This window comes from Saccopteryx leptura, chromosome 11, assembly GCF_036850995.1.
Source record: "Saccopteryx leptura isolate mSacLep1 chromosome 11, mSacLep1_pri_phased_curated, whole genome shotgun sequence".
Classification (NCBI taxonomy): Eukaryota; Metazoa; Chordata; class Mammalia; order Chiroptera; family Emballonuridae; genus Saccopteryx; species Saccopteryx leptura.
This window is the reverse complement of record NC_089513.1, coordinates 80,628,172-80,652,411: the sequence shown is the minus strand read 5'-3', so window position 1 is coordinate 80,652,411 and position 24,240 is coordinate 80,628,172. Positions and strand designations below refer to the sequence as shown.

The following is a 24,240-nucleotide window of genomic DNA, read 5'->3' as shown; positions in this document are numbered from 1 at the left end:
TAAGACAGGTCTATTACCCACAGTGCTTTTCCATGACAATAAACACAAAAAGGTAAGAATTACCTTGACTTGAGGAAATGAAGAAGGTGATATGCAAATTTGTCGAATGTTCAGAGAAGAAGGTAGGCAGGGTCTGACCAAAATCTTGGCTCCTTTCACTCTGTAATTTAATCCTTGCTTAAGAGTGGTCCAGGTGGAGGCCGTGGCACACCCACAAAGTAAACTGTGGGAATTGAGCTCTAAGAGAGCAGAGCAATTACACTATGTGAGAAAGAAATAAAGCTACTTGAATGGAGAGGAAGAGAGACAAAGGGTGAAGCAGGAAAGTTGTATAAGACACAAGTTTTCTTTGGGCAAATCAGAGATAGAAAGCAGAAAACACACATCACCACTCATTGATAGCTGACAAGGCTGGGATTCAAAACCACAGGTGCAGAGCACAATGGGTTAACAATCCCTTGCCTTAGCCACTGGACCACCCTGTCCCACAAGAACCTGTACTTTTGAATACTCCTTTCAATGTTACTTTGGGCAAAGCCTTGCATGTTGACACTGATGTGTCATATGTACTATTCTCTAAACTGCATACATTTTAGAGAATGTTCACACAACTTTGCCCCTTCCTCCAGGGAGCCTTTCACACTTGGGTGATCTCATCTTGACCTGCCTCTGTCTTCAGTCTCAATTGTCATCTTTTCTCAGTCCTAACACTCACCTTCCAGTCATGGTAAAATTCTTTCTTTACTCCCCAAATATTCAAATTTCATTTTTCACCTGTCACACTCTCTAGCCCTTCTTTCTGCCTGCACTTCACTTACCTTCCTTCCCTGCTTGTTCCTCAGTTTCAGCTTAGGCCTTACCACTCTCCTATTTCCCTTCCTCCTCTCCCTCTTCCCCACCCCCTCCTCTCCTTACCCCTCCTCCTTCCAGCCCTTCTTACTGAGGTTTTACAGTTGAAAAAACTTTGAGAATACATTTTTCTCCTGCGAACATATTTTCATTCTACACTTGCTACAGAATTATATCCTAATATGTATTTTATGCTTAACACTCCACTATGCCACTGTGCAACACAAAGTACTTACATATATTGCAATCTAATTTTTTAGGTACTTCCAGTGACTATACATTTGTTTAACCGTTTTTCTTCTGACTTGAATTATTTTTGTGTTTAATAGCAGCATATGATAAAACATAAATAGATAAACTTGTTAAGTACAGTAATTCATCATATATATAAAGTAGAATTGCTTTGGAAATGCATCCTGTTGTGAGAGGGCTAGGAATAGTTTCCCCCATCTGTTGATTTGTCCGTGAATGAAAACTCCTTATGTCTGGAATACAAATAATTCGGTGAAAATGAACACAAAAAGACCACAAGTTTGTGATTTCAAACAAATGTGATGCTTATAAAAGGTGCTTTAATGAATATTTAAGGTGGATTATTTAAACTAGAATCTTCAATACATTTCCGCTGTTTATCTAACTTTAATAAAAGGTAACAATAAATAAAAGTGAGCAGGGGACTTGCAACCATGTAATATACATAGTTTTACAAAATATGGGTATGTATTATTTTCTTACAAAGTCAAGGAAAGTAGTTTTCTTAGTAGGTAAAGAAAATTGCACTGACTTTCCATGACATATGTATGTTCCCTTCATCAAAAGTGTACTGTTGTTAGTACATGAGGAATTTGTCGCCTCCTCCTGTGTAAAATCGCATAAGTAAGCACCTGAGATGCAGCCCTATGTCTGGTTTGTAAACCAGCACTTCCCATTGTTCTTTCTTGTCAATAGGGAGTATTTTTAGAACTGGGATAACTTTCCACAGTAAGACTTGTACATAATGCAGCAGAAAGGCATGATCTGCAAGGGAAAGTGTGGGTGGAGACTGTCACGTGGTCAGGAGCTGAGCTGCGTGGTCAGAAAGGGGTGCATCTGGGAACATTCCTCTGCGTCCTGGAGCGTCGCTACATCTCTGTCCAACAGCGCTGAGTGGTGCCCTCGCCTCTATGATCTTCCTAACTCTGGAGCTGCCTTTTCCTGCCCACATTACTTCCATCCAGCCTCTCTCCAAAATTAAACGTACCAGCAATTCCCGGGACGACCGAGCTCCCCATTCTGCAAACGATGGTCCCGGCTGCGGGCCCACAAGGATCTGCAGAGGAGTCGAGGGGCCGCTGAAACATAAGAAGTCGTTTTTATCTTTTTTTGACTAACCTGAGGACTTAAACTTCTGAGTTTTTCAGTTGTGCGTCAATGCCCAGTTGTACATAAATCCTGAGGGTAAACCTCTGAAAAACTTTGGAAACAATGTTCCATTGACCGGGAGACCAGGCATTCAGAAGATTACCCTCGGGGACCAACCAATCCAGAGCCTACGGAGGCAGGACAGATTCTTCTCGAGAACGCGGATTTGACTAGAAAACTCTTCAACATTTCTTTTTCTTCGGAACAGTCGGGGTATTGCCTGGTAGTGTTTGCAGAATTCGCTTATAAGACCCTGGAATAAAACGTTCTCATTTAATTCTAACGAAGCCCTGGTCTATTTCTGCCCAGTGGAGGCTAGGGAAGGTCGGGGCAGCGTGCAGTGACCGCTGTCGGAAAAGGAAGTCTGTCAAACAAGCTCCTCTCTTCGCTTGCTGAACCAGGGAAGCTCGTGCAAACTCAGACCAGCCTGTACACGGACCAAAGATCTATCAGCGCTGGTTGGTCAGCACCCCCAGATCTTTGAACTTGGGCTCCGTCCCTTTGTGGTCTTGTCTGTGGACAGGTTTTTTTTTGTTTTGTTTTGTTTGTTTGTTTGTTTGTTTATCCCGGCGACAGGCCATTCTTTCAGGCTCATTGCCTAGGGGTCATTTTTTTTTTTTTTTTTTTTCTTAAATTCCATCCCCACTATTCTTGGTCCACGACTATCACCAAATTTTCTCTCGCTCTCCTTTCGGGCCACCTTCCCTTCTGTCTTCTCAGTTGATAGGTCTTCTCTAAAGATTTCCAGTTCCGGCAAGCTCAGTGCTTTCTGCGTGCATTTTCTTTTGAGATTTCTTCTCCCTTACGTTCCCGGAACGAAACAAATTGCGCGCAGCGAGCGTTTAGTTGTCGTTTGGCTGGGGACTGCAAACACGGGACTCCGCAGGTGTGCCGGGGGAATATAAGAAAGAGATTTAGATGCAAAGATTTGTTTGAACAAAGAAGACGTAGGACTCAAGTAAGGACCAAAATGCAGAAGAGGTCCCACCGAGACTTGAACTCGGATCGCTGGATTCAGAGTCCAGAGTGCTAACCATTACACCATGGAACCTACTGTGGCCCTGCTTGCCTGAAACTCTTTGGTGACATAGTTCTTCCCAAGTACCCCGCTTCAGTATAAATCTTTAAAAGTATAAATCTTCCTGTTTTTTCTTCTCTAGGATTAAGTGGTGGACAGTTACCTCTCACGTTCCAGCCAATACCTTTTACATCCGAGTCCAGAGAAAAGACATCTGGGAAGAGGAACCAGACCCCGTTTCGTGGTTTTTCCTCGCAGGGCCATCTGCCATCTGGACTGTCAGTGAAAGCTTAGAGTTTTCAGAAACATAGAAAGAACAACCTCTTAAGAACTTCTCTCTACCTTGTGTCTCTTGTTGATTTGCTACTTTGGAAAGACAATTTAAAATCAGATATTTTTCCTGAAGCTAGAAACGGGGAGAGACAGACAGACTCCCGCATGCGCCCCACTGGGATCCACCCGGCACACCCACAGGGGGGCCACGCTCTGCCCACCAGGGGGCGATGCTTTGCCCCTCGGGGGGGGGGGGGTCGCTCTGCTGAGAGCGGAGCCACTCTAGCGCCTGGGGCAGAGGCCAAGGAGCCATCCCCAGCGCACCCGGGCCATCTTTGCTCCAATGGAGCCTGGGCTGCGGGAGGGGAAGAGAGAGACAGAGAGGAAGGAGAGGGGGAGGAGGGGTGGAGAAGCAGATAGGCGCTTCTCCTGTGTGCCCGGGACCCCTGCACGCCAGGCCAACGCTCTACCACTGAGCCAACCGGCCAGGGCCAGATAAACTTTTTAAAAAGTGGCTGGTTATCTTCTCCACTTTTTTTTTCTTTTTCCGTTAGAGAGAGCGCCCATTTTTGAGCTCTCTGCCCTAACGCAAGCACTCTGTGCTCAGGAAGGAAAAAGAACAAAATACTGCCTGGGGAAATGTTGAATTTATGGGAACTGAATTGGGTCATGCGTGGGTTAAACTGCAACAAGAACAAGGGATTTGGAAATTCTTAGAACACTGTACATTATACATATTCTCTGCCTTTTACCAGTTAGGAATCGAGTTTCTCTAAAAATAAACCTGTGACCTATAGGGAAATCAAGTCCTTGATCTTGGCATTATTAGAACCATGTTCTAACCAGCCTTGCAGAAACTTCTCTTTTCTTTTCTTTTTTTCTTCTTTTCCAACTGAGAGGGGAGATAGAAAGACTCCCGCACGCGCCCAGACTGGGATCCACCCGGTGACCCCATCTGGGGCCAATGCTCTGCCCATTGATGACCAAGCTCACACCTAGCAAAAGCTCCATGGAGCCATCCTCAGCGACAGGGCTGATGCACTCTCCAATCAATCAAGCCAAGGCTGTGGGAGGAGAAGAGAGAGAAAGGGGGTGGGGGGAGAAGTGGTCGCTTCTCCTGTGTGACTGACTGGGACATCTACACCTGGGCCAATGCTCTACCACTGTGTCAACCCTCTTTCTTTTTTTTAATGTTAAGTTCAAACGAGTTGTTACATATGTACCGATTTCTGAAGCCTCATTTAAAATATTATGTGTAAGAGTTCCTGTTATGGTAAGCCAGTTGGTGCAACTGAAAACGCACTTGACTATGATCAGAAGACTCTAGGTTTAACTTCTGGGTGGGTTGTCTTTCTTCCATTCACTTTTAAGTGACTCTTATTTAAATTGATACTGAAACAAACTATTAAACGTTTTTTCGAATTTCAATTACTGTGAAACGCTCCCTTTGTTTGTTGCTGCAACCCCACTATGCAACCTTGGCCTATTGCTTAACTTGGAGTGAGTCCTCAGAGTCATCAAAAGAACATTCATAATCTAAGATTGTAATTTTGAAGTCTCATACTGCTGATGATAGGGAGAAGATTACATAGAGAGCGGTGGAACATTTGAAATCAAAGAGGCTTTAAAGGGAAAGAAGTAAAAAAGTTAAAAAGGTGGGTGTAAGAGCATAACATTTTTCTCATTGGGCAAAGACCTCACCCAGATATGAAAACAACCTAAGTGTTTATTTACAGATAAGTGGATAAAGAAGATGTGGTACATTCCACACATCTGTGTGGTATGGAATATTATTTAGCCACGAGAAACAAGGAAATCCTGCCACCTGCGACAACCTGGGTGAACCTTGAGGGTGCTGTGCTAAGTGAGATACCTCAGAGAAAAGACAAACGTCCCGTGATCTCTTTTATACGTGGAATCTTCAACAACAACAACAAACCAAACTCATAGATACAGAGAACAGATTGGTGGTTGCTAGATCAGAGAGTGGGGTGATAATGAAAGAAATGGGTGAAAGGAGTAAAAAATAAATAATAAACATCCCTAGAATGCTTATTCTATAGTCACTCGAACCTGCAAGTCCAGGATGCGCTGTCCACGGTCCTACTGCTGGGCGCGTGCCTGGATGCCATTGGCTGGAAATGTCCGAGCGGAACAGCTTGGCTGCCACGATACCCTGCCTGCGAGGCCCAAACACCGGATTTCCTGTGTGTCTGTCCCGCCGCCTCGTCTCACTCTCACACCTAAGTAAACCCATCCACACTGAGTGCATTCCAGCCAGGACTGTTCTGTGCTAGATGGAAATAAACATTGAACCCACTGACGTGAAGCTTTTCAGTGCCCAGCTGACGACTTCTGTCTGTTGGTGGCCGCGGCACCCAGAAAGCCTCGGCTAGGTGACCAGGTCCGGCTCAGGTCTTGGCTCCGGGAAGCCTTGGTGTGCACATGCGGGTGGGGCTCAGGTCCGCGCACCCGGAAGACAAAGACTGGAATCTCAGGTGGGGCTCATGTCCCGTGCCGAGGAAGCCACCGCCTGGAAACTCAGGTTGGGTTCAGATCCTTGTGTCACGGGAGCCCAGATCTGGAGACGGGTCAGACTCAAGTATTTGCACCCGGGAAGCCCCGATTAACTGTTGTCAAGGGTTGGGATCAGGTTACCCTGCTTGGAATGCCTATGGTAATGGGGGGTCTTCCTTCCTTCCTTCCGCCCTCCCTCCCTTTCCTTCCTCACTCCCTCACTCCTTCCATTCTTTTTCTTTTTTTCTTTCTTTCTTTCTCCTTTCCTCCCTCCCTTCCTTTCTTCTTTCTTTCTTTCTTTCTTTCTTTCTTTCTTTCTTTCTTTCTTTCTTTCTTTCTTTCTTTCTTTCTTTCTTTCTTTCTTTCTCTCTATCGTCTATCCATCACCTAGCTATCTCCTATCTGTCTAATCTATCCATTATCCATCAAGCTATCATTTATCTACTAGTCACCTGTCATCTACTCATCTATCTATCTATCTATCTTTAATTGCAGTATGACACAAATCAATTTCTTACCGGCTATTTGATTATATTTTATGAAGTGCTTGTTCTAGTCACCTCCAGAGACCCAAGGGGAAAGTGCAAACAAAAAAGCCTATTGGAGAAAAATCAGAAAAACCGCTTTATGCCTTGGAGATAAGCAAACATTTTGTAGACGGGACAGAACAAGCACTAAGCGCGCGTGCGCGCGCGCACACACACACACACACACACACACACACACACACACACAAGACATAATGACCTCATAAAAATTGAACACTTTTGTTCATCAGAAGAATGTTGAGAGAGAAAATACCAGCCACAGACTGGAAGAAGATATTCGTAATAAATATATGCTTAAAGGTCTTGGATCCATATGACATAAAGAACTCCTAAGGTGCAATGGTAAGAGGGAAGAATCTACTTTTTTTTTTTTTTTCAGAGACAGAGAGAGGGATAGATAGGGACAGACAGACAGGAACAGAGAGAGATGAGAAGCATTAATCATCAGTTTTTCGTTGTGACACCTTAGTTGTTCATTGATTGCTTCTCATATGTGCCTTGACAGTGGGCCTTCAGCAGACCAAGTAACCCCTTGCTCGAGCCTGCGACCTTGGGTCCCAGCTGGTGAACTTTTTTTTTTTTTTTGCTCAAGCCAGATGAGCCCACGCTCAAGCTGGCGACCTCAGGGTCTCGAACCTGGGTCCTCTGCATCCCAGCCCGACGCTCTATCCACTTCGCCACCGCCTGGTCTGGCAGGATCTACTTTTTAAACAAAATTCGCTGTCTTCTGAGGTGTCCTTATTCTTAGAATTCTTTTCCAGAAAAAGTCTAGGGACTGACCTCGCAAATGAGCATCTGGGTCTCAGCGGTGCTCCTGTGAAGAGGACTTGGAAACCTCGAGCTGGGAACTCACGAAGGCTTAGGCATTTAGTGCAGAAAATGCAAATATAAAAAGCCACAGATGGCCCTGGCCGGTTGGCTCAGTGGTAGAGCATTGGCCTGGCATGCAGGAGTCCTGGGTTTGATTCCCGGCCAGAGCACACAGGAGAAGCGCCCATCTGCTTCTCCACCCCTCCCCCTCTCCTTCCTCTCTGTCTCTCTCTTCCCCTCCCACAGCCAAGGCTCCATTGGAGCAAAGTTGGCCCAGGCGCTGAGGATGGCTCTGTGGCCTCTGCCTCAGGTGCTAGAATGGCTCTGGTTGCAACAGAGCGACGCCCCAGATGGGCAGAGCATTGCCCCCTGGTGGGTGTGCCGGGTGGATCCCGGTCGGGCGCATGCAGGAGTCTGTCTGACTGCCTCCCCGTTTCCAACTTCAGAAAAATACAAAAAAAAAAGCCAGACAACCACTGTTCCCACCTGGTTTCAAACCAGGGACCCTTCCGCGTGTGAGGTGAACATGATAACCACTACACTACAGAAACCACGGTACTAAGTCAGCTTTACAAGATATAACAGAATTAATTACATACTAGTTTTGTGGGTGCTCACAAGGCTAAAAATTTCTAATTATTTTTCTTTTAGTATCCTTCCATTGACAGTGCATGTCTTCCCCTTGCACTTTTTATTTGTTAAAATAAAAATGTAGAAACTCCATGACTCATCATCAAGCATAACTCAAAACCAGAGTCCACATTCCTTCTCCCACACCAAGCAGGGTGACCTTGGGCTCCTGGGGGTTGGATTTCAAAGAATGACCCTTGCGTTACCCTCTGGTTTTGATTTCCATTTCCCTCTCTGGTCTCGAGGGGCCAAGACCTCCAACATCCTCGAGGGCGGTGCTGGCCCCGCGAACTGTGTCCGGTTCACCACCAGGAGGGTGACAAACGGGGTACATGAGCGGATTCAATGAGTCATTCTGTAATCAAGAGTCTGCATCTGTGTAAAGCCAGTAGCCAGGGCCACCATCACAGCTGCCCAGCCCATGCAGGTTCGCATTGGATTCGGACAGTCGGTAAAGAAACAACGGAGCCAAAAACTGATAGGCCATTTTCTTTAATTCTAGCTTGCACCCGGCGGGCAAGTAAAAATACACACTGGGCTCCAAAACCCACTCACATTCAGTGCTCACAAAGCTACTGACTTATCCGAGTTTCCTAGAATCAAAGGTTTCTAGCTCACCAGACTTATTCTCCTCAGTTCCCCATCTCCTTCCTTCTCTCGACACAAACTACACAAACTGGCATCTCACTCAGCACTCCGCCATCTTGGCTGCTTCTCCTGGCCACATGGCCTCTTTCCGCTGCTCTCTGCTCTGCTCCCTCTGCTCTCTCATGCTAATAATCCCAGGAACCAAGAGAGCAAGCTCCTGTTATGCCCCTATTTTATAGTGTAGAAATCCAAACCTTTAATCCAATATACAAAATAGGGAAGTCTCTAATACAAAGTCACTTCTCTGAGGCATGATTGGATTGTGCCACCCCACATCAAGACGGGTGGGAAAGGCTTAATCCCAAAATCAAGCCCCAGGCTACAAGGATTCTGCCTGCCTTTAGCCCACCCCCAACACACATTAATATCACCTGGACGATGGCCTCCATGTGGGCAGCGCCATCTTTAACAAAGTGAGCATAATATATTTTATCTGCCCAACAAATGTGACAAACAGCGACATTGAAAACTTGTGCTCTCAGAAACTGAAATTTAGATTGGACACAACGTTGCAGAAAACAGAGAAGAGAGGCAGAATTTCCCAATGAGCGAGATGTTGAGTCTTTTATTTTCTCTGACATCAAGTTGGCAGCAAAAAATGACATCGTTTATTGTAAGAATGAGACGGCACTCGAACACCAGATGTGCAGGCTTTATTAGAGGAGAAAGACCTGCTGGGTGCTTCTCAGGGAAGGAGGGCCCCCAAAACAGACTGAGATAAAACTTTATAGGGTTGGGGTAGCCTCGAGCAAGGGTGTGCAGGTATGTTTGGCTTTCTGGAATACTCCTCTTTGGAGTGATTGACCAGCTTCCTGGAATTCCTTTGTCCCAGGAGCAATTGTCCGGTAATTAAGGGTGGGGTCAGGCAGCCAAGCGGAACAGCCAAAGGGCAGTTGTAATTCATGTATCTATCATTTATTATTTTCAATAATTTGATTAGACTCTCATTTTAAAGAAATTAATGAGTAGCCCACAGGCGGCCCAATCCTGTCCTAGGCTCTGAAAGTACCAGGTGCCGTGAAAAATTAGACAGGCCTGGGATAGCAAAAGGCACGTGCACTATTATAATAAAGTTAAACAAAAGAAGTTATTTTTTTAAATTGCCAAATAAAACCACAGAGTTAAAGGCTCACAGCATTTTCATAGAAGCAAAGGAAAGAGGCTTTTCCAACTCCTAATAATTAGGAAAGGCTTTCAGAAGAACTAAGAACTGATTTGAGACTTAATGGATGGAAGGAAATCAGTCCATTGTTCCATGATGGGCAGAAACAAGCAACTACCTAACATAGATTTTATATCTTAGATGCTAGGTGTTACTGCCCTGTTCAGTGGGCCAAAAGCTATGTGCTACAATATTGGGGGCAGGGCTGGGTGGAGATTGGCTATTTTCATGAGTCATCAGGAAAAATGTTGACAATGTCCCAGTTGTGTAAAAGTTCATTAAAGTATTTGGAACCCAGCAGTATCTGAGACTTGAAAACTAAGACCAAGAAGCAAACCTCACTTACCCTAAGCAATTCCAATGCTCATCCCAAAAACATCAGAAAAGATATTCTCAGTTGCCAGCATAGATATTTTGCTGTTCCATTTAAAGAAGATTAAATCAGACACCCTTTGGTGATTTTATAAAGAAACATGATTTTTCATGCAATGTTAAAGGGGCAAAATTTGCTCCAGCAAGTTTGGAAAACTTGGCACTATTAAATAAAATTAAAAACACATTTTTAAAGCATAAAAATGTATCCTCAGTTTGTACCAGAAACAATAACATCACATTACTGCATTTTGAGGAGTGGAAAGATTAAAAAAAAAAAAAGACTTGTTAAATCACTATCTAACTTTCTCTCTGAGCTCTTTTAAAGCTCATGAGTTCAGGAAAAAGTGCGTTGTTTGAACATTATGGGTGCCATCTTCCTTCCTGCTTTCAAGTTTCACAAAGCCTCCCACTTGTATACATCAGAATACTGTAGTTCAGATGCAGCTTTTGCTGAATATGCCATTAAAAAAAAAAAGCCCTGGCTTTGCCAATAATAGCAATATTGAAAGTACTATTTGAAAGTTCTCTAAATACTGGTAAAATAGAGATTCCACGTTATAGTGTTGAATAATGAAGGCAAGTATCACGATGTGTAAAAATGTCGACTGTTATGAAAAAAGAAAACAAGAATTTATGTTTGTATAAGAAATTGGAAAGGATATATAAACTATGAACAGAATTTATCTATAGAAATTTGGGGTGGTTTAGGCATATGGAAAGGAGATTCTTCATTGTACCTTTTAATACTTCCTAACTTTGAAACAAGTGAATATATTTTTTACCGTAAATTAAATGTTTTAAAAATGAGTCTTCTCTTTGAATGTTTACAAAGCTCTGTTTCTTCCCTGGGTTGATATTAATAATAATAATAATAAAAACTTTTCCATATCTGTCACTTAAAACCTCTTGCCTCAGCTTTTAGTGAACTAGTGAAGACCCCAAGTTTGGGTGTGGAAAGAGTGAATGGTATTACAAGTTCTTTTTGGAAGAAAATAATCCAAATAGGTCAGTTTCCTTAGCAAAGATGTTTCCCAGTGGAAAAAATGCCACAAGAGAATATTTCCTTTGGTGGGTCACTACTGTCTTTTTCCCGATGATTGGACTCAAACAAGGACCTAAACTTTGGGGGAAATCCAAAATGTGTGTTCAAACAAATCTTCTAAATTCTCACAGACATTGATTGAGACCTCGAAGTAAGCCTCATCTGTGTATAAATGTAATAAAGACATTTCAAGCTTGGCCATTGTAGGGTCACCCAACCTTCAGTTGCTAGCACCATACTCCAATGAAATGGTGGTTTTATAAAGCTGTGTGCAGTTTCATAGTTGATTTTTGGTGAGAGAATTTGTCAATCTTCTAATATTATCATGCCAGAGTGCATCTCCAATATAGATTAATTTTGCCTGTTCTTGACCTTTATATATATTGAAACATGCAGTATATATCATTTTGTATCTGGTTTCTTTGGCTCAAGATAATAACTTTGAGATTTATCAGATTTTGCATTTACTCCCTTACTGCTAAGTAAAATATTATTTTTATGACTATAGCACAATTTGGTTTTCCACTTATCTGTTAACACACCTGCATTGCTTCCAGTTGTTGGCTATTATGAATAAAGTTAGTATAAACATTTTTGTACAAATCTTTTCATTGATACATAATTTCATTTTTCTTGAGAGAATGCCTGGAAGAGGGAATAGAGTTACAGGCTAGGGGTGTGTGTGTGTGTGTGTGTGTGTGTGTGTGTGTGTGTGTGTGTGTGTGTGTGTGTTAATAGCAGCAGTAGTAGTAGGTTTATAATTTTACATTCCCATCAGCCGTGTGTGTGTGTGTGTGTGTGTGTGTGTGTGTGTGTGTGTGTGTGTGTAGCAGCAGTAGAAGGTTTATAATTTTACATTCCCATCAGCCATGATGGGATGTTCTACATCCTGATCTTTTAAACTTTTAGGGGATTTTGTTTTGTCTATTTGCTTGTAACTCAATTGGGTGAAAAGTGGTATTTCATTGAGATTTTAATTCACATTTCTTTAATGACTAAACAGGTTGGGCATTTTTAAAATGTGATTATTGATCATACATGTATTTTTTAGGTTGAAGTGCTTTTTTTACTCGTCTTATTATGGATTTCTGGGAGTTTTAAAAAATAGTCTGGACCCAAGTTCTTTGTCAGATATACATATTACGTATGTTTTCCCTCAGTCTTTTGCTTATCTTTCCATTTCTTAATGCTGTCTTTTAATGAGCAAGGGTCTTTAAAATAATGTCCGATTCATTCTTTTTAATGTATTTTATGCTATTTCTTCTTAAGAAATATTTTTCTACTATAAGGTCATAAAGAATTTTCCCATTTTTCTGGATACTCTATAGCTTTAGATCCATCTTGTAGTTAAGCTTTTAGTATCGTGTGAGATGGGTGTGAGGTTCGTTTGTTCGCCAAGCTCTGAAGCTCTGAGAATGCTTGATGAGAAAGCAGCCTACACCAAATGCAAACTCATCAGATATTAAGTGGAAGGGAAGTTTGCAAAGGAGATTGAGCAAAGCAGGAGGGAGAACATGAATATGTGAAGAGTTGAGAATAGACCTCATTGTTTTACTTCTCGGCAAGCACTGAGAACCCATAATGTGTCAGACTATGGTGGATGTGGTGAATACACAAAGGGAGGCACTGAGGCTAGGCTTCAGGAGAAGAGATTATTCCTCAGGGTTTGGAGTCAGCACAGAAGGACGCTACTTCCTCAGAGGAGAATGGGTGTCATGGCTTCTCTTACCAACCTCGTTCTCCCGACTTGTCTTTCCTTGTCCCCTAATTCCCAGCTCTCTGACTTGTGACTTCCTGCTCCTGGTGGCTGTTGCTCAGAGTGGGGAACAAGGGCACTGTTGGCACAGCTGAGCCAAGCTGAGAGGACCTTTGGGATTGGGACCACCTCCCAGAACCTGAGGGTGTCCCCATCAGAAAGCTTTACCAGAGCCCCAATCCCTAGGGTTGGAAGCTGGAAGTGTCAGAGAGTGGCATTTGATTTGTAGGAAAAGTTGGTGAGTGACAGGTTTAAAAGTGAGACTAAAAGAGAGATAGGAAAGGACAAAGATTAAGTGATGGGAAGAGAAAGAGGCAGTGAGGAAGGGCATAAGAGACAGAAACAGAGAGAGCCCCTGGAAGACAGAGACTGAGAAGGCAGCAAGGAGGACAGGGAAAGTCTGAGAGGGGGAAAGAGAGGCAGAGAGAAAGAGAGAGAGAGAGAGAGAAAGAAACTGACTTAAGTGTCACAGAGACCAAACTTGAGAAAGAGAACACAGCAGCAGAGATAGCCCAGGGCAGGGCAAGCAAGAAAGGAGGAGCAAGTGAGAAACACCGACTGAGAGACAGGGACAGAGAGAAATAAACGGAGAAACAGACTAAGATGTACACACCCAGAGAGAAATGAAGGTATTTGCAGAAACAGGAGACTGGGACAAATAGAGATGACCGTGACAGAAAGAGACTGAGGGAGAGGGCCACAGTGAAAGAAGGGTGAGAAGCAGACAGGGCAGGGTCTGAGGTCCAGAGAGACATGCAGAGGGCGCCCAGCAGAATCTAATCAGGAATCTGATTAGCAGGGAAAGGGCACCAGCATGAAAAGTGACATTTCTCTGACATCTGACATTAAAACACCACGTTCACAGTGAGAATCACCATCCACTTATTTTTACAGAGCTTTTTTCCTTGTAACAGAACAGTTTTAGTTGGAGGTGAGGATGGTTGTCGACATAAGTCAGTCATATGCAGAACAGGTGCTGAATCCCAATTCTTAGGAATTTCCTTTCTAAACAAGCTGCTGTCTCCAGTCCAGTGAACAAATATGTCCTGGCCTGAGATGGCCACACAGGGGGTGGGTGGTGAGCGTGATGGGGGCCTAGTGTTGTGTATGGGGCCTCAGAATTGTGTACAGAGAGTTGGACATAAAGAGGAACTTTAAACTTGCTTTTAGTGCTGCTTAGATTAGAAAATGCCCAGTAGTCTGTACAAGGAAGTTAAGCATTGACCGGAGCTTGCCTGTGGCAGTAGCTTAGAGTAGAAAATTTTTACAAGCCCAACTAGTTAGATATCTTGACTTAAATCTTGCCTACAGAAGTAGGATGTAGTTTTATGCTTTAGCCTTGCAGCACTTACAGGAAGAACTGTAGTCAGTTTTAGAACAAAGAATGCTTTCTACCGAAATGTCGAGAATGTTGGTGCGTACACATTGTAATAGCTATGACTTTGTGGTTTATCCTCTTAATTACTGCTCTCTCCATAGGCTTGGGGCTGTTAGCTGTTTCTCAGCTAGCAGTCGTCGGCCGGCTAATAAAACCTTGTGAAATTTATAATCAATTTGGGCTCTGATCAATAATTACTTGCGTTCGGTCCATAACAGTGAGGATGTGGGGCTCAGACCCCAGCCCTAACGGGGGTCTCCTTCGCCAGCTTGAGCCAGGTCTGTAGCTGCTGGAAGATGCTCTGTGGAGAGGTGGAGAGAATTTTGAAAGTTACATCCCAGCAGGAGGGAAGGAACATGCAAATTAGTATGCAAGTGAAAATGTAAATCACCCAGAGCCTTTTCGTCTTACCTGGCGTCCTAGGTGAAGGCTGGGAGAGTCTGAGGGCCTCTCAGGGGCCATGTCGAAGCAGTGAGAGGCACCAGGGATGAGAAGAGCTGACACCGAGGGTCCCAAGGCCTGTGTTACACTTAGCACATGCCAGGGGTCTGTATCTCCTGGAAAGAGAAGAGAGAATGGTGTGCTGAGCTGGGGCAAGGTGGAGACTCCCGGGTCAGGTTCTGACAGTACGCTCACCATTAACGAACAGCACGTGGGTGGCCCCTGGGGTCTGGCCACCATAGTAGGAGTTCGTCTGGGCCACAGCCTGGGCTATGGATGAGGTTGAAAGCCCGAACACCTGCTCACATAGCTCTAGCTGAGAGGGCAGTGCTGGCAGCTGGGAGAAAGGGCATGTAGGGTCCTCACAGGTAACATCTGTGGAGGGAGATATCTGTTAAGTGTGGGATATAAACCCAACGCCCCAGTCTCCTTCAGTAATCATTTACAGAGCTCTCCCCAGTAATGACCAATGAGTTCACAGTCCTGTCAGAGAGACACTCCTGAACCCCAGACAGCGAAGGCCCAGCATGATAGGACTGTGCCAGGGCAGTAATAAGAATAAAACAAATGACTGTATATGAAAAATAGGATATATGTTTTCAGTAGAAGGAGGTAAGAAGCATGGAGATGCATGTAGTTGAGGGAAAAGAAAATTGAAGGTACTTTTTGGATAAGGATGGATAAAAAGGACATGGGTTTTTGTTGTTCTTATTGTGTGTCTGTAAAGAAAGAAAAAGGAAATCAATTTTGTCCTAAAATAAAGATTATTTAAAATATGGTAAAAAAAAAAAAAAAAAAAAAGGACAAAGCCTGAAAAAGTTGCAGAAGGTTTGTATAAATTGTAGAAAGTTCATGGAGGGATCTTGAGAAAAAAATTTAATGGTCAAAGTAACTAAGGTTAGGATGGTAACTAAGTCAGTTGTGTTACTGATATATATGAATGTATGTGAACTCTCACCAGGTCTTTAACTACAGCCATTTTTAAGTCTTTTACCATTATACAGTTATTGTTTTATTCTGATGCTTTGGGAAAAAATGTTTATATGAATAGGTCTCATCTTCAAAGAGGATAACTTTAAAAACATAACATTGAACTTGGTAAAGATTTACAGAACTCTATGGAAAACTGCATCATAAAACTGCTAACAAAAAGATCAAGATCAACAAAAATTAATTAGATAGGACTAAATTAACTGACAGGACAGTTATGATTTTTATGACTTTTTATATGAAATATTATTAGAGTTTGATCTTTGTTTTCCTGATGTAAGATTTACCCCTCCCCAACTACCTATGACCTACAACAATTTGGTTTTACCTTTGTAAGCAAAATTAAAACAATTTTTTCCTTCCTTCCTGTTCTGTCTGGAATTTCAGGTACTCTTAACTAATCAACATGTAACCAAATTTAAAGATGTCGACTCTTAAGATTCATGTTTCCAATTTAGAGGAAGCTTCTTGCACCTATTAGAACTCCTCAACCAGCAAAGGATTTAAAATTTATAATCACTCAAAAGTGAAGAAGACGACACCTGTTCTGGACAACTAACCCAAGATTCCAGAGTAGGCCTGGGCCTATAAAATCTATACCTTCCTGCCCTGGCCGGTTGGCTCAGTGGTAGAGCGTCGGCCTGGCGTGCAGAAGTCCCAGGTTCGATTCCCGGCCAGGGCACACAGGAGAAGCGCCCATCTGCTTCTCCACCCCTCCCCCTCTCCTTCCTCTCTGTCTCTCTCTTCCCCTCCCGCAGAGAGGCTCCATTGGAGCAAAGATGGCCCGGGCGCTGGGGATGGCTCCTTGGCCTCTGCCCCAGGCGCTAGAGTGGCTCTGGTCACGACAGAGCGACACCCCGGAGGGGCAGAGCATCGCCCCCTGGTGGGCAGAGCTTCGCCCCCTGGTGGGCGTGCCGGGTGGATCCCGGTCGGGCGCGCATGCGGGAGTCTGTCTGACTGTCTCTCCCGGTTTCCAGCTTCAGAAAAATACAAAAAAATAAAATAAAATAAAATCTATACCTTCCTTCACCTCATCCCTTACTTTGGTTCCTTCCTATCTCACAAAAAATATGGGATCAAGAACTCGCTATAATAATTATTTTTTCCTTTGCCCTCTGATTTTTGACTAGAAATTTAACTCGACATTGAGCATCATCTTTAAACCTACTTCCCAGGTCCAACCATGCAACTGGTTCCACACATAGTCAAGGATGTTCAATGCCTGGTGATATCATCTCTAGTGAAGGTACCAGATTTCGAAGAATAATTTTCCCTTGGGCAGGTATGACAATGACTGCTACAGCAATAGGCAACAAGGAAAAAAAATCTTTCAATTTCCTTGCATGGGTTATATTAGACAATAGAATTGCATAACTATATTCAGGCTGATCAAAGTGGGGTTTGCTCTGTTATTAATACCTCCTATTGTACCTGGTCTGGTAAAATAGAGATAAAAGTAGATAAAATCTGAGCACATGTCAAATGATTAAATACCATGCCCACTGACACATCATGGTTTAAAAAAAAATTTTTTTTTTTTTTTTTTCTAAAGCTGGAAACGGGGAGGCAGTCAGACAGAATCCCGCATGCGCCTGACCGGGATCCACCCCGCATGCCCACCAGGGGGATGCTCTGCCCAACCGGGGCGTTGCTCTGTTGCAACCAGAGCCACTCTAGTGCCTGGGGCAGAGGCCAAGGAGCCATCCCCAGCGCCCGGGCCATCTTTTGCTCCAATGGAGCCTTGGCTGCGGGAGAGGAAGAGAGAGACAGAGAGGAAGGAGAGGGGGAGGGGTGGAGAGGCAGATGGGTGCCTCTCCTGTATGCCCTGGCCGGGAATCGAACCCGGGACTTCCGCACGCCAGGCCGACGCTCTACCACTGAGCAAACCGGCCAGGGCCTAAAAATATCTTAGTTGACTGCCCTCAGTTATTGATTGTGGTTTAGAAATATTCTTCAAATGGAACTTAATATATTTTTTGTTATTATAGAAAGTTTTGCTGTTTTAAATCTTTGTGTTTTACAGTTTGATGTTATAGAGACACCACTCCGATAATGATTGTTTAATATTTTGAAATGATCATTCAGGCCTATAAAATTTTCATATAAGAAGAAACCTCAAGAAACTACTGAAGATGTTTCCCTGCCCTTAAAGAAACATGGTGGCAAAGCCTTCCCTGTTCTGGCACTCTTGTTGCTCAAATGTGGGCTCAGGCTTCTAAAAAAAATCACTTTTCCTCCTACATGAGACATGCCATACCAGGAATGAGCCTTCCTGGTGAACAAAGACTGACAATGATATGATTGATATATCCAAAATGAGCCACCTGACAATGAAAAACCAAAAATGCTTTTCATAACTGATCAGTGCTGATTTCTGATAATTGATCAACAATGTTTTTGAAGAAAAATCAAAAAGGAGAAATATAAAACATACATAATAATATAAAGAGTCTCTTTAAAACGAAGTTGGATCTTCCAGGATAGAGAAACTATCTTGCATGTTTTACATCTCAAAACTTTGAATGTTTAGGACTGGGCCTAAAGCAACATTGTGCCCCAAAGAATTGTTTGTAAGGACAACAAGAAAGCAGGTATTATGAGTACCAGACTGATGACTACTGGACTGAAAATTACAATATTCTTTAGAATGTCTATTCACTATGTTAGTTTATCTGCATCAATAGAAATAAATGTCTTCCTTCTACTGATGTAATTGTTCCCATCTCTTTCTCGTAAATACCCACTGCCTTTGTCTCCTAATTGGAAAATTTCTTAGATTTTTGCCTGAATCAGTGCTTCTCATATACCCTATTTTCCCATGTATAAGACACTCTTTTGGGGGAAAATTTGGGGTCTAAAATTTTCTGAGTGCGTCTTATACAGTGGTTATAGATTTTTTTTTACTTGCATTTCCCGCTTTTTTGCACTTGTTTTTGCACTCATTGTTGAAGACAGTGATTTGTCATCAGATACAGATGAGGACAAGCTAATGGATGGGAGTTTTGACAGTGATGAGGAGTTGTATGAATTTTATGATGAATAAAACTTGAGTTCAATAACTTAATACTTTTTTTTTTCAAATTTCGGGCCCCCAAATTAAGATGTGTCTTATACATGGGATCATCTTATACATAGGGAAATACGGTAGGCATTCTTATTGCTATCAAAAAAATATATGTTGTCTGTCACCTATCACTTTGATAGACCTTTTTTTCCCCCCCTTTAAGACTATCAGAGGTAAGGGTTGTGCCAGGCACTCACAGAAGCCGAACTCTGTACATGTCTGGTACAACCACTGCCGGTCACCCACGCCGGATACTTGGGGCTCCGTGACCCTCAGCTGTGCCAATGTCTCTGCTCGGGAAAAACTTAAACACTTCTGGCCCAGGCTGTGCATGACAACCTAAGGGACGATATATACATATATACATTTATAAATATCTCCCAGACCCCCAGCAAGCCAGGGCCTAGAAGCATAGGTTCCCTACAAGGCAAAGGTCAGAAGTCAGAGGAGGGAGTTCCTGAATTCTCCTGGGAGTCAGTGATCAGAAGGGAGTGGCTGCCTGGGTCCCTGTGAATTAGAGATTAAGGTACTAGAAGACCTTAATTATCCGTGAGACCTTGGGCAAGTGGTAATACGTTGGACTTCAGTTTCTTCATCTGCAAGTGGGGATAATAATAGTGCCTATATCCTATAAGTACTGTGAGAATTCAATAAAATAATATATGTAAAGCACTTCGCAGGGCTCTTGGTGCAGAGAGCGCTGTAAAAGTGACGGCTGGATTGCAACTGTGAGTTCCGAATATGGGTGTTCTGGTCTCCAGAAAAACTGTCCTCAGGGCTACCTATTTTTTTCATTCATTCTACAAATACTAATTGCCACTTGCCGTGTTCCAGACACACTGTTGCAGGCTGGGGGAAGAGGACAGAACAAGACAGGCAAAGTAGATAGCACAGTTGCTCATTCTGCAAAGTGTGTGAGCCTCTCATAGCCTTTCCCCGCCCCACCCCCCATTTCATCTCCCCGAGGGCCCCGTGTCATCCTCATCATTTCACCTCCCCGAGGGCCTCGTGTCATCCCCATTTGAAAGCTGAGGGCAGTAACTCTTAGGGTTCACGGCTGTCCACAACTGCACAGTGGAGGTCGAGCTGGAGCCACTGTCTGCTGACCTTCCCGCCGTGTTCAGGGGCGCTCACCTGCGCTGCCCGGCGCAGCCCGTGGTAGGGATCGGGGCGGCTGCCATTACTCCTGCCCTCGAGCAGGAGTCCGCAGAGCTGTCGCACACTCAGCGGCGCCCCGGCCTGCCCGTCATACTGCACGGCTCCTCCCACCAGTGCCTGCAGCGCCTCCAGCAGCTCCACGCGGTTCTCGGCGCGGCCCAGGGACGCGCATGCGCCCAGCTCTGCTCTCAGCGCCGCCCGCACCGCCCCTCCCGCGCGCAGCCTCTGCTCCACCTCCGCGAAAGCCGAGGACGCCGCCGCCCGGCACTGCCGGGAGGAGAGACAGTGTCGGCGGAAACCTGGGCGTGGGCCCGGCCTGTCTCTTCCAGGGCCGGTAACCTCCTAATCTCCTAACTTCCCCAGGCCGGACCCCTGTCAGCACTTCCCCGGGCGCCCTCCCGCCAGCCCCGCCCACACCGAGCCTCACCTCCTAATAGGATCGTCTCTCTGATAGAATCGTCCTCCTGATAGTATTGTCCCCGCCCCTCGGCCCCGCCCACACCTAACCTCACCTCCTGATAGGATCGTCCTCCTGATAGGATTGATTGTCCACGCCCCTAGGCCCCGCCCACACCTAGCCTCACCTCCTGATAGGACCGTCTCTCTTCAGGCCCCGCCCCAGCCCAGCCCCCTTATGGTTTCTCCCCGCGCATGTCTGGAACCACCCTCAGCTCCAGCCTTCCAGGATCCGTCCACTTCTCCCGGCTCCCACCTCCCCAGACCCCCTCCTCCAGGAAAGCTGCCCCAACCTGAAGGCCTCCTCCTCTCCCCACCCCCCTCGGACTGGCCCGCGCCTACTTCCGGGGACCCGCCGATCGCCGCGCTCGTCAGACTCCTGGACACCACCTGTGGTCGGAGCCGGGGAGGAGAGGCGCATCAGGGACCCGGACCGCTGACACCCGGCTCGTCCCGGCCCCGCCCGCCTCCTTACCTCGTTATACGAGGAGAAATCCAGCACGGCCCGCACCGGGGCTGAGGAGGCGACCGCGGCGAAGAGGAGATGCGGGAACTGGGGAGGAAAAGTCGTCAGGCGGGGCCGAGTGCCGACGACACTCCTGATCTCCCGCCCAGTGTGGACCACGCACTCTTCGTGTGGCCCCAGGCGGGTCCCTCTCTCTGTGCCCCGGACCCTTGTGAAAACAGCTGTGGAAAGTTCTCCTGGGGGTAGGGGGCGGGGAGAGGGTGTCCCTACCTCTTGAGATGGGGATCCCTAGTCAACCCCACCCCCACCCCCGTGTGCTCTCCGAGGGGTCGCGGGACCTTCAGCCGGGCCCAGGCGGCCAGGGAGCCGGCATAGGAGCCTCCGAAGCAGACCCAGGGGCTGGAGGAGGAGACGTTGAGGAGGCGGGAGAGCGCGAGGCGGGCGGAGACCACGTCGGCCAGTCTAGGGTCAAGGGAAGGCTGGTCAGTCATCTCTGGAATCCCTGAAGGCCCCCCCACCCATGCTGTGTCTGGGTGGGGGGCTTGTCTGGCCAGAAGCCAGGGCTCTTTTCTCATGAACTATTTCTGAAGACTATCCACACATCCCATTTCTTCAAGTGGCTGGGCCAGGGGAGACCCTTTGGAGAGCCACCACCCTCCTTTCCTTCCAGATTAGGCAGGAAAGGAAAAAATCTCAACGCAGTTTAAGCGGAAACCTGACCTAGTAGGGCTGAGGGCAGTGGAGAAGAGTTCCTGAGGAAGCAGAGTCCTGGGCCGAATAGGTTAGAGTACTGGGGGAGAGGGTTACAATGAGAGGGGAAGAGTTGTCGGGACATGTCTAACATCCTCTTTTCGATCCTAAGTGCTTTCTTTCCTCCCTAACCTTTCTGAAGCAATTTGCAGTTCGTGACACCCTACTGCAGTCAAAAATCTTTGTAGATAGATTTGGAGACAGGGAGTAACATAGAAGCAAAGATACGGAGATACGGAGAGATAAGAGACAAGAGTAAGACAGAAATGCAAAGAGAGGATTACAGAGAGACACCAAGTAGGAGAGGAGAGACAAGTGTGGAGAACAGAGCAGGTGAGGGAGAATAGCAGTGACATTGCTAATAGGAGTAGGGTGCCCTAGGTGAGGGAGGAAGTGGTGCAATATCTGGGGGGAGCCCACTGCTAGCAGAAGGGAGTGTTCAGAGGCTCCAATGTACCTGTATGTCGGGAGAATAGCAAGAATGTCCGTGCAGCTGGAGCCCAGTGAGTTTGAGAAAGTGGAGCTCAGATTGTTAACTGAGAGCCAGAGCCAGTCAGCCCTCATGGCCTCTGTGGAGATTTGACTTTACTGTGAGTGAGATGAAAGATGTGAGGGGTTTGAGGTAGGAAGAGTGGTGATCTGGTTTATACTCTACTGATCACTCTGGCTTCATCTGGAGAACAAACTGGAGCGGTCAAGGGCAGAAACAGACCTCTGAGGAGGATGTGTCATCCATGTAAGAGACCTGGTCATCTGAACCATCAGCCATAATGAGACAAGATGAAAAAAGAATACAGTGTAGGAAAGAGAGAGACAGAGAGAGAGAGAGAGAGAGAGAGAGACCCAGAGATGAAGGGAGAAAAAAAAACCACTGAGAGAAGAAAACATGAACCAAAGACTCAAGGTCAACCTCGGGCAGTGGAGAACAGAGATACACCCTCAGTCCATGGTCCCACTTTCCCTTCTCCAACTTACGCATGACGGCTGGACAAGAAGCGAAGCTGGGCCATGGTCAGGCCCCCAGCAGGTATACTCAGGCCATAAAATCTGTGTTCCAGGCCTATCACCAGGGCCCTCAAGGCTGGTGCCAGGGCTGCAGGGTGCCCTGTGAAGAGTATGGAATGGGGGTGTGAGGTGGGTGTAAACCTTTGCAGCCTTGAGGGGTCACAGCACTACCGTACACAGTTCCCGTTCTTGTCCCTCACAAGCTTTCCAGCTATGTTTTCCCCATCCTTGCTTCTTACCTTTCATCACTGAGCCTGGCCCGAGGCTGCCCTCACCCCCCAGATGCAGGAATACAGGTCCATCTTGGCTGGCCCAATGCTGGTCATTTATCCAGTACCGCTAAGAGATGGGATGAGGAAGAAGAAATGGCACTGTCATCATTCTGACCTATTTATTTTATGTTCATCCCAGTCTCCCTTCCTAATGGATCTTTCTTTGTATACTTAGTTGTATTTGAAACAGGCTTGTTTATTTATGTGTTTATTTCCTTCCTGTTTGCCTCCTCACCTAGAATGTAAGATCTACAAGAGCAGATTTAGCCCTGGCCGGTTGGCTCAGCGGTAGAGCATCGGCCTGGCGTGCGGGGGACCCGGGATCGATTCCCAGCCAGGGCACATAGGAGAAGCGCCCATTTGCTTCTCCACCCCCGCCCCCTCCTTCCTCTCTGTCTCTCTCTTCTCCTCCTGCAGCCAAGGCTCCATTGGAGCAAAGATGGCCCCGGCGCTGGGGATGGCTCCTTGGCCGCTGCCCCAGGCGCTAGAGTGGCTCTGGTCTTGGCAGAGCGACCCCCCGGAGGGGCAGAGCATCGCCCCCTGGTGGGCAGAGCATCCCCCCTGGTGGGCGTGCCGGGTGGATCCCTGTCGGGCGCATGCGGGAGTCTGTCTGACTGTCTCTCCCCGTTTCCAGCTTCAGAAAAATACAAAAAAAAAAAAAAAAAAAAAAAAAAAGAGCAGATTAAAAAAAAAAATTTCTCTCTTATATTCCACTGGGTCAAGGATAGTGGTGTGCACATGGTAGGTGTACTATATATTGAGATAGTAATTGTAGGATAAATAACAACAAATACTGGTAGATTTTAGTTATCTCCACTAAGAGTAGGTGTAAAAAATCATAAGTTTGTTCATTCAGTAGATATCTTCAAATGCTTGTTGTGAGTCACGGCTCGCTCCAAAGCTGGTCTAAATTTCTGCTACACATTGAGACCTGGTGGTGGGTTTAATGTTTAGTCTGTGGGACAAGGAGAAGGGGACTGAGGGGCAGTGACATACACACACACACACACACAAAGAGACAGAGAGAGAGACACACATAGAATTGAAGGACAGGACCCTGGGACAAAAGAAGTAGGAGAATGGGGAGGGAGACTAGGGCACAGAGGGCACATCTAAGACAGAGTGGGGCTGGACTAAAGGCCCTAAGGATGCTAACAGCAATACAGGGTGAAACTGAGGGGGAAGAGGGGGGTAGACAGAGGTGTGAAGAAGGGGCAAGAACGCAGAAGTT

General features: G+C 45.7%; 1 protein-coding gene and 1 non-coding gene across 2 annotated transcripts in view; both read right to left on the bottom strand.

Moving 5' to 3' along the window:
- Positions 1–3,229: 3,229 nt before the first annotated feature.
- TRNAQ-CUG (transfer RNA glutamine (anticodon CUG)) lies at positions 3,230–3,301 on the bottom strand. Its single transcript has one exon. It is a non-coding gene; the product is annotated as a tRNA-Gln (tRNA).
- A 10,593-nt stretch (positions 3,302–13,894) lies between these two features.
- The window catches only part of PRSS16 (serine protease 16), a 10,759-nt gene continuing 413 nt past the window's right edge, over positions 13,895–24,240 (bottom strand). The window contains exons 3-12 of the mRNA XM_066353534.1: positions 22,977–23,076; positions 22,708–22,837; positions 21,321–21,444; positions 20,992–21,069; positions 20,859–20,906; positions 20,037–20,327; positions 19,100–19,241; positions 15,044–15,223; positions 14,819–14,964; positions 13,895–14,708 (exon numbers count right to left, since the gene is read on the bottom strand). Of these exons, the coding sequence (XP_066209631.1) occupies positions 14,640–14,708; positions 14,819–14,964; positions 15,044–15,223; positions 19,100–19,241; positions 20,037–20,327; positions 20,859–20,906; positions 20,992–21,069; positions 21,321–21,444; positions 22,708–22,837; positions 22,977–23,076 (1,308 nt within the window). The 3' untranslated portion in view covers positions 13,895–14,639. The remainder of the gene's footprint in view (positions 14,709–14,818; positions 14,965–15,043; positions 15,224–19,099; positions 19,242–20,036; positions 20,328–20,858; positions 20,907–20,991; positions 21,070–21,320; positions 21,445–22,707; positions 22,838–22,976; positions 23,077–24,240) is intronic.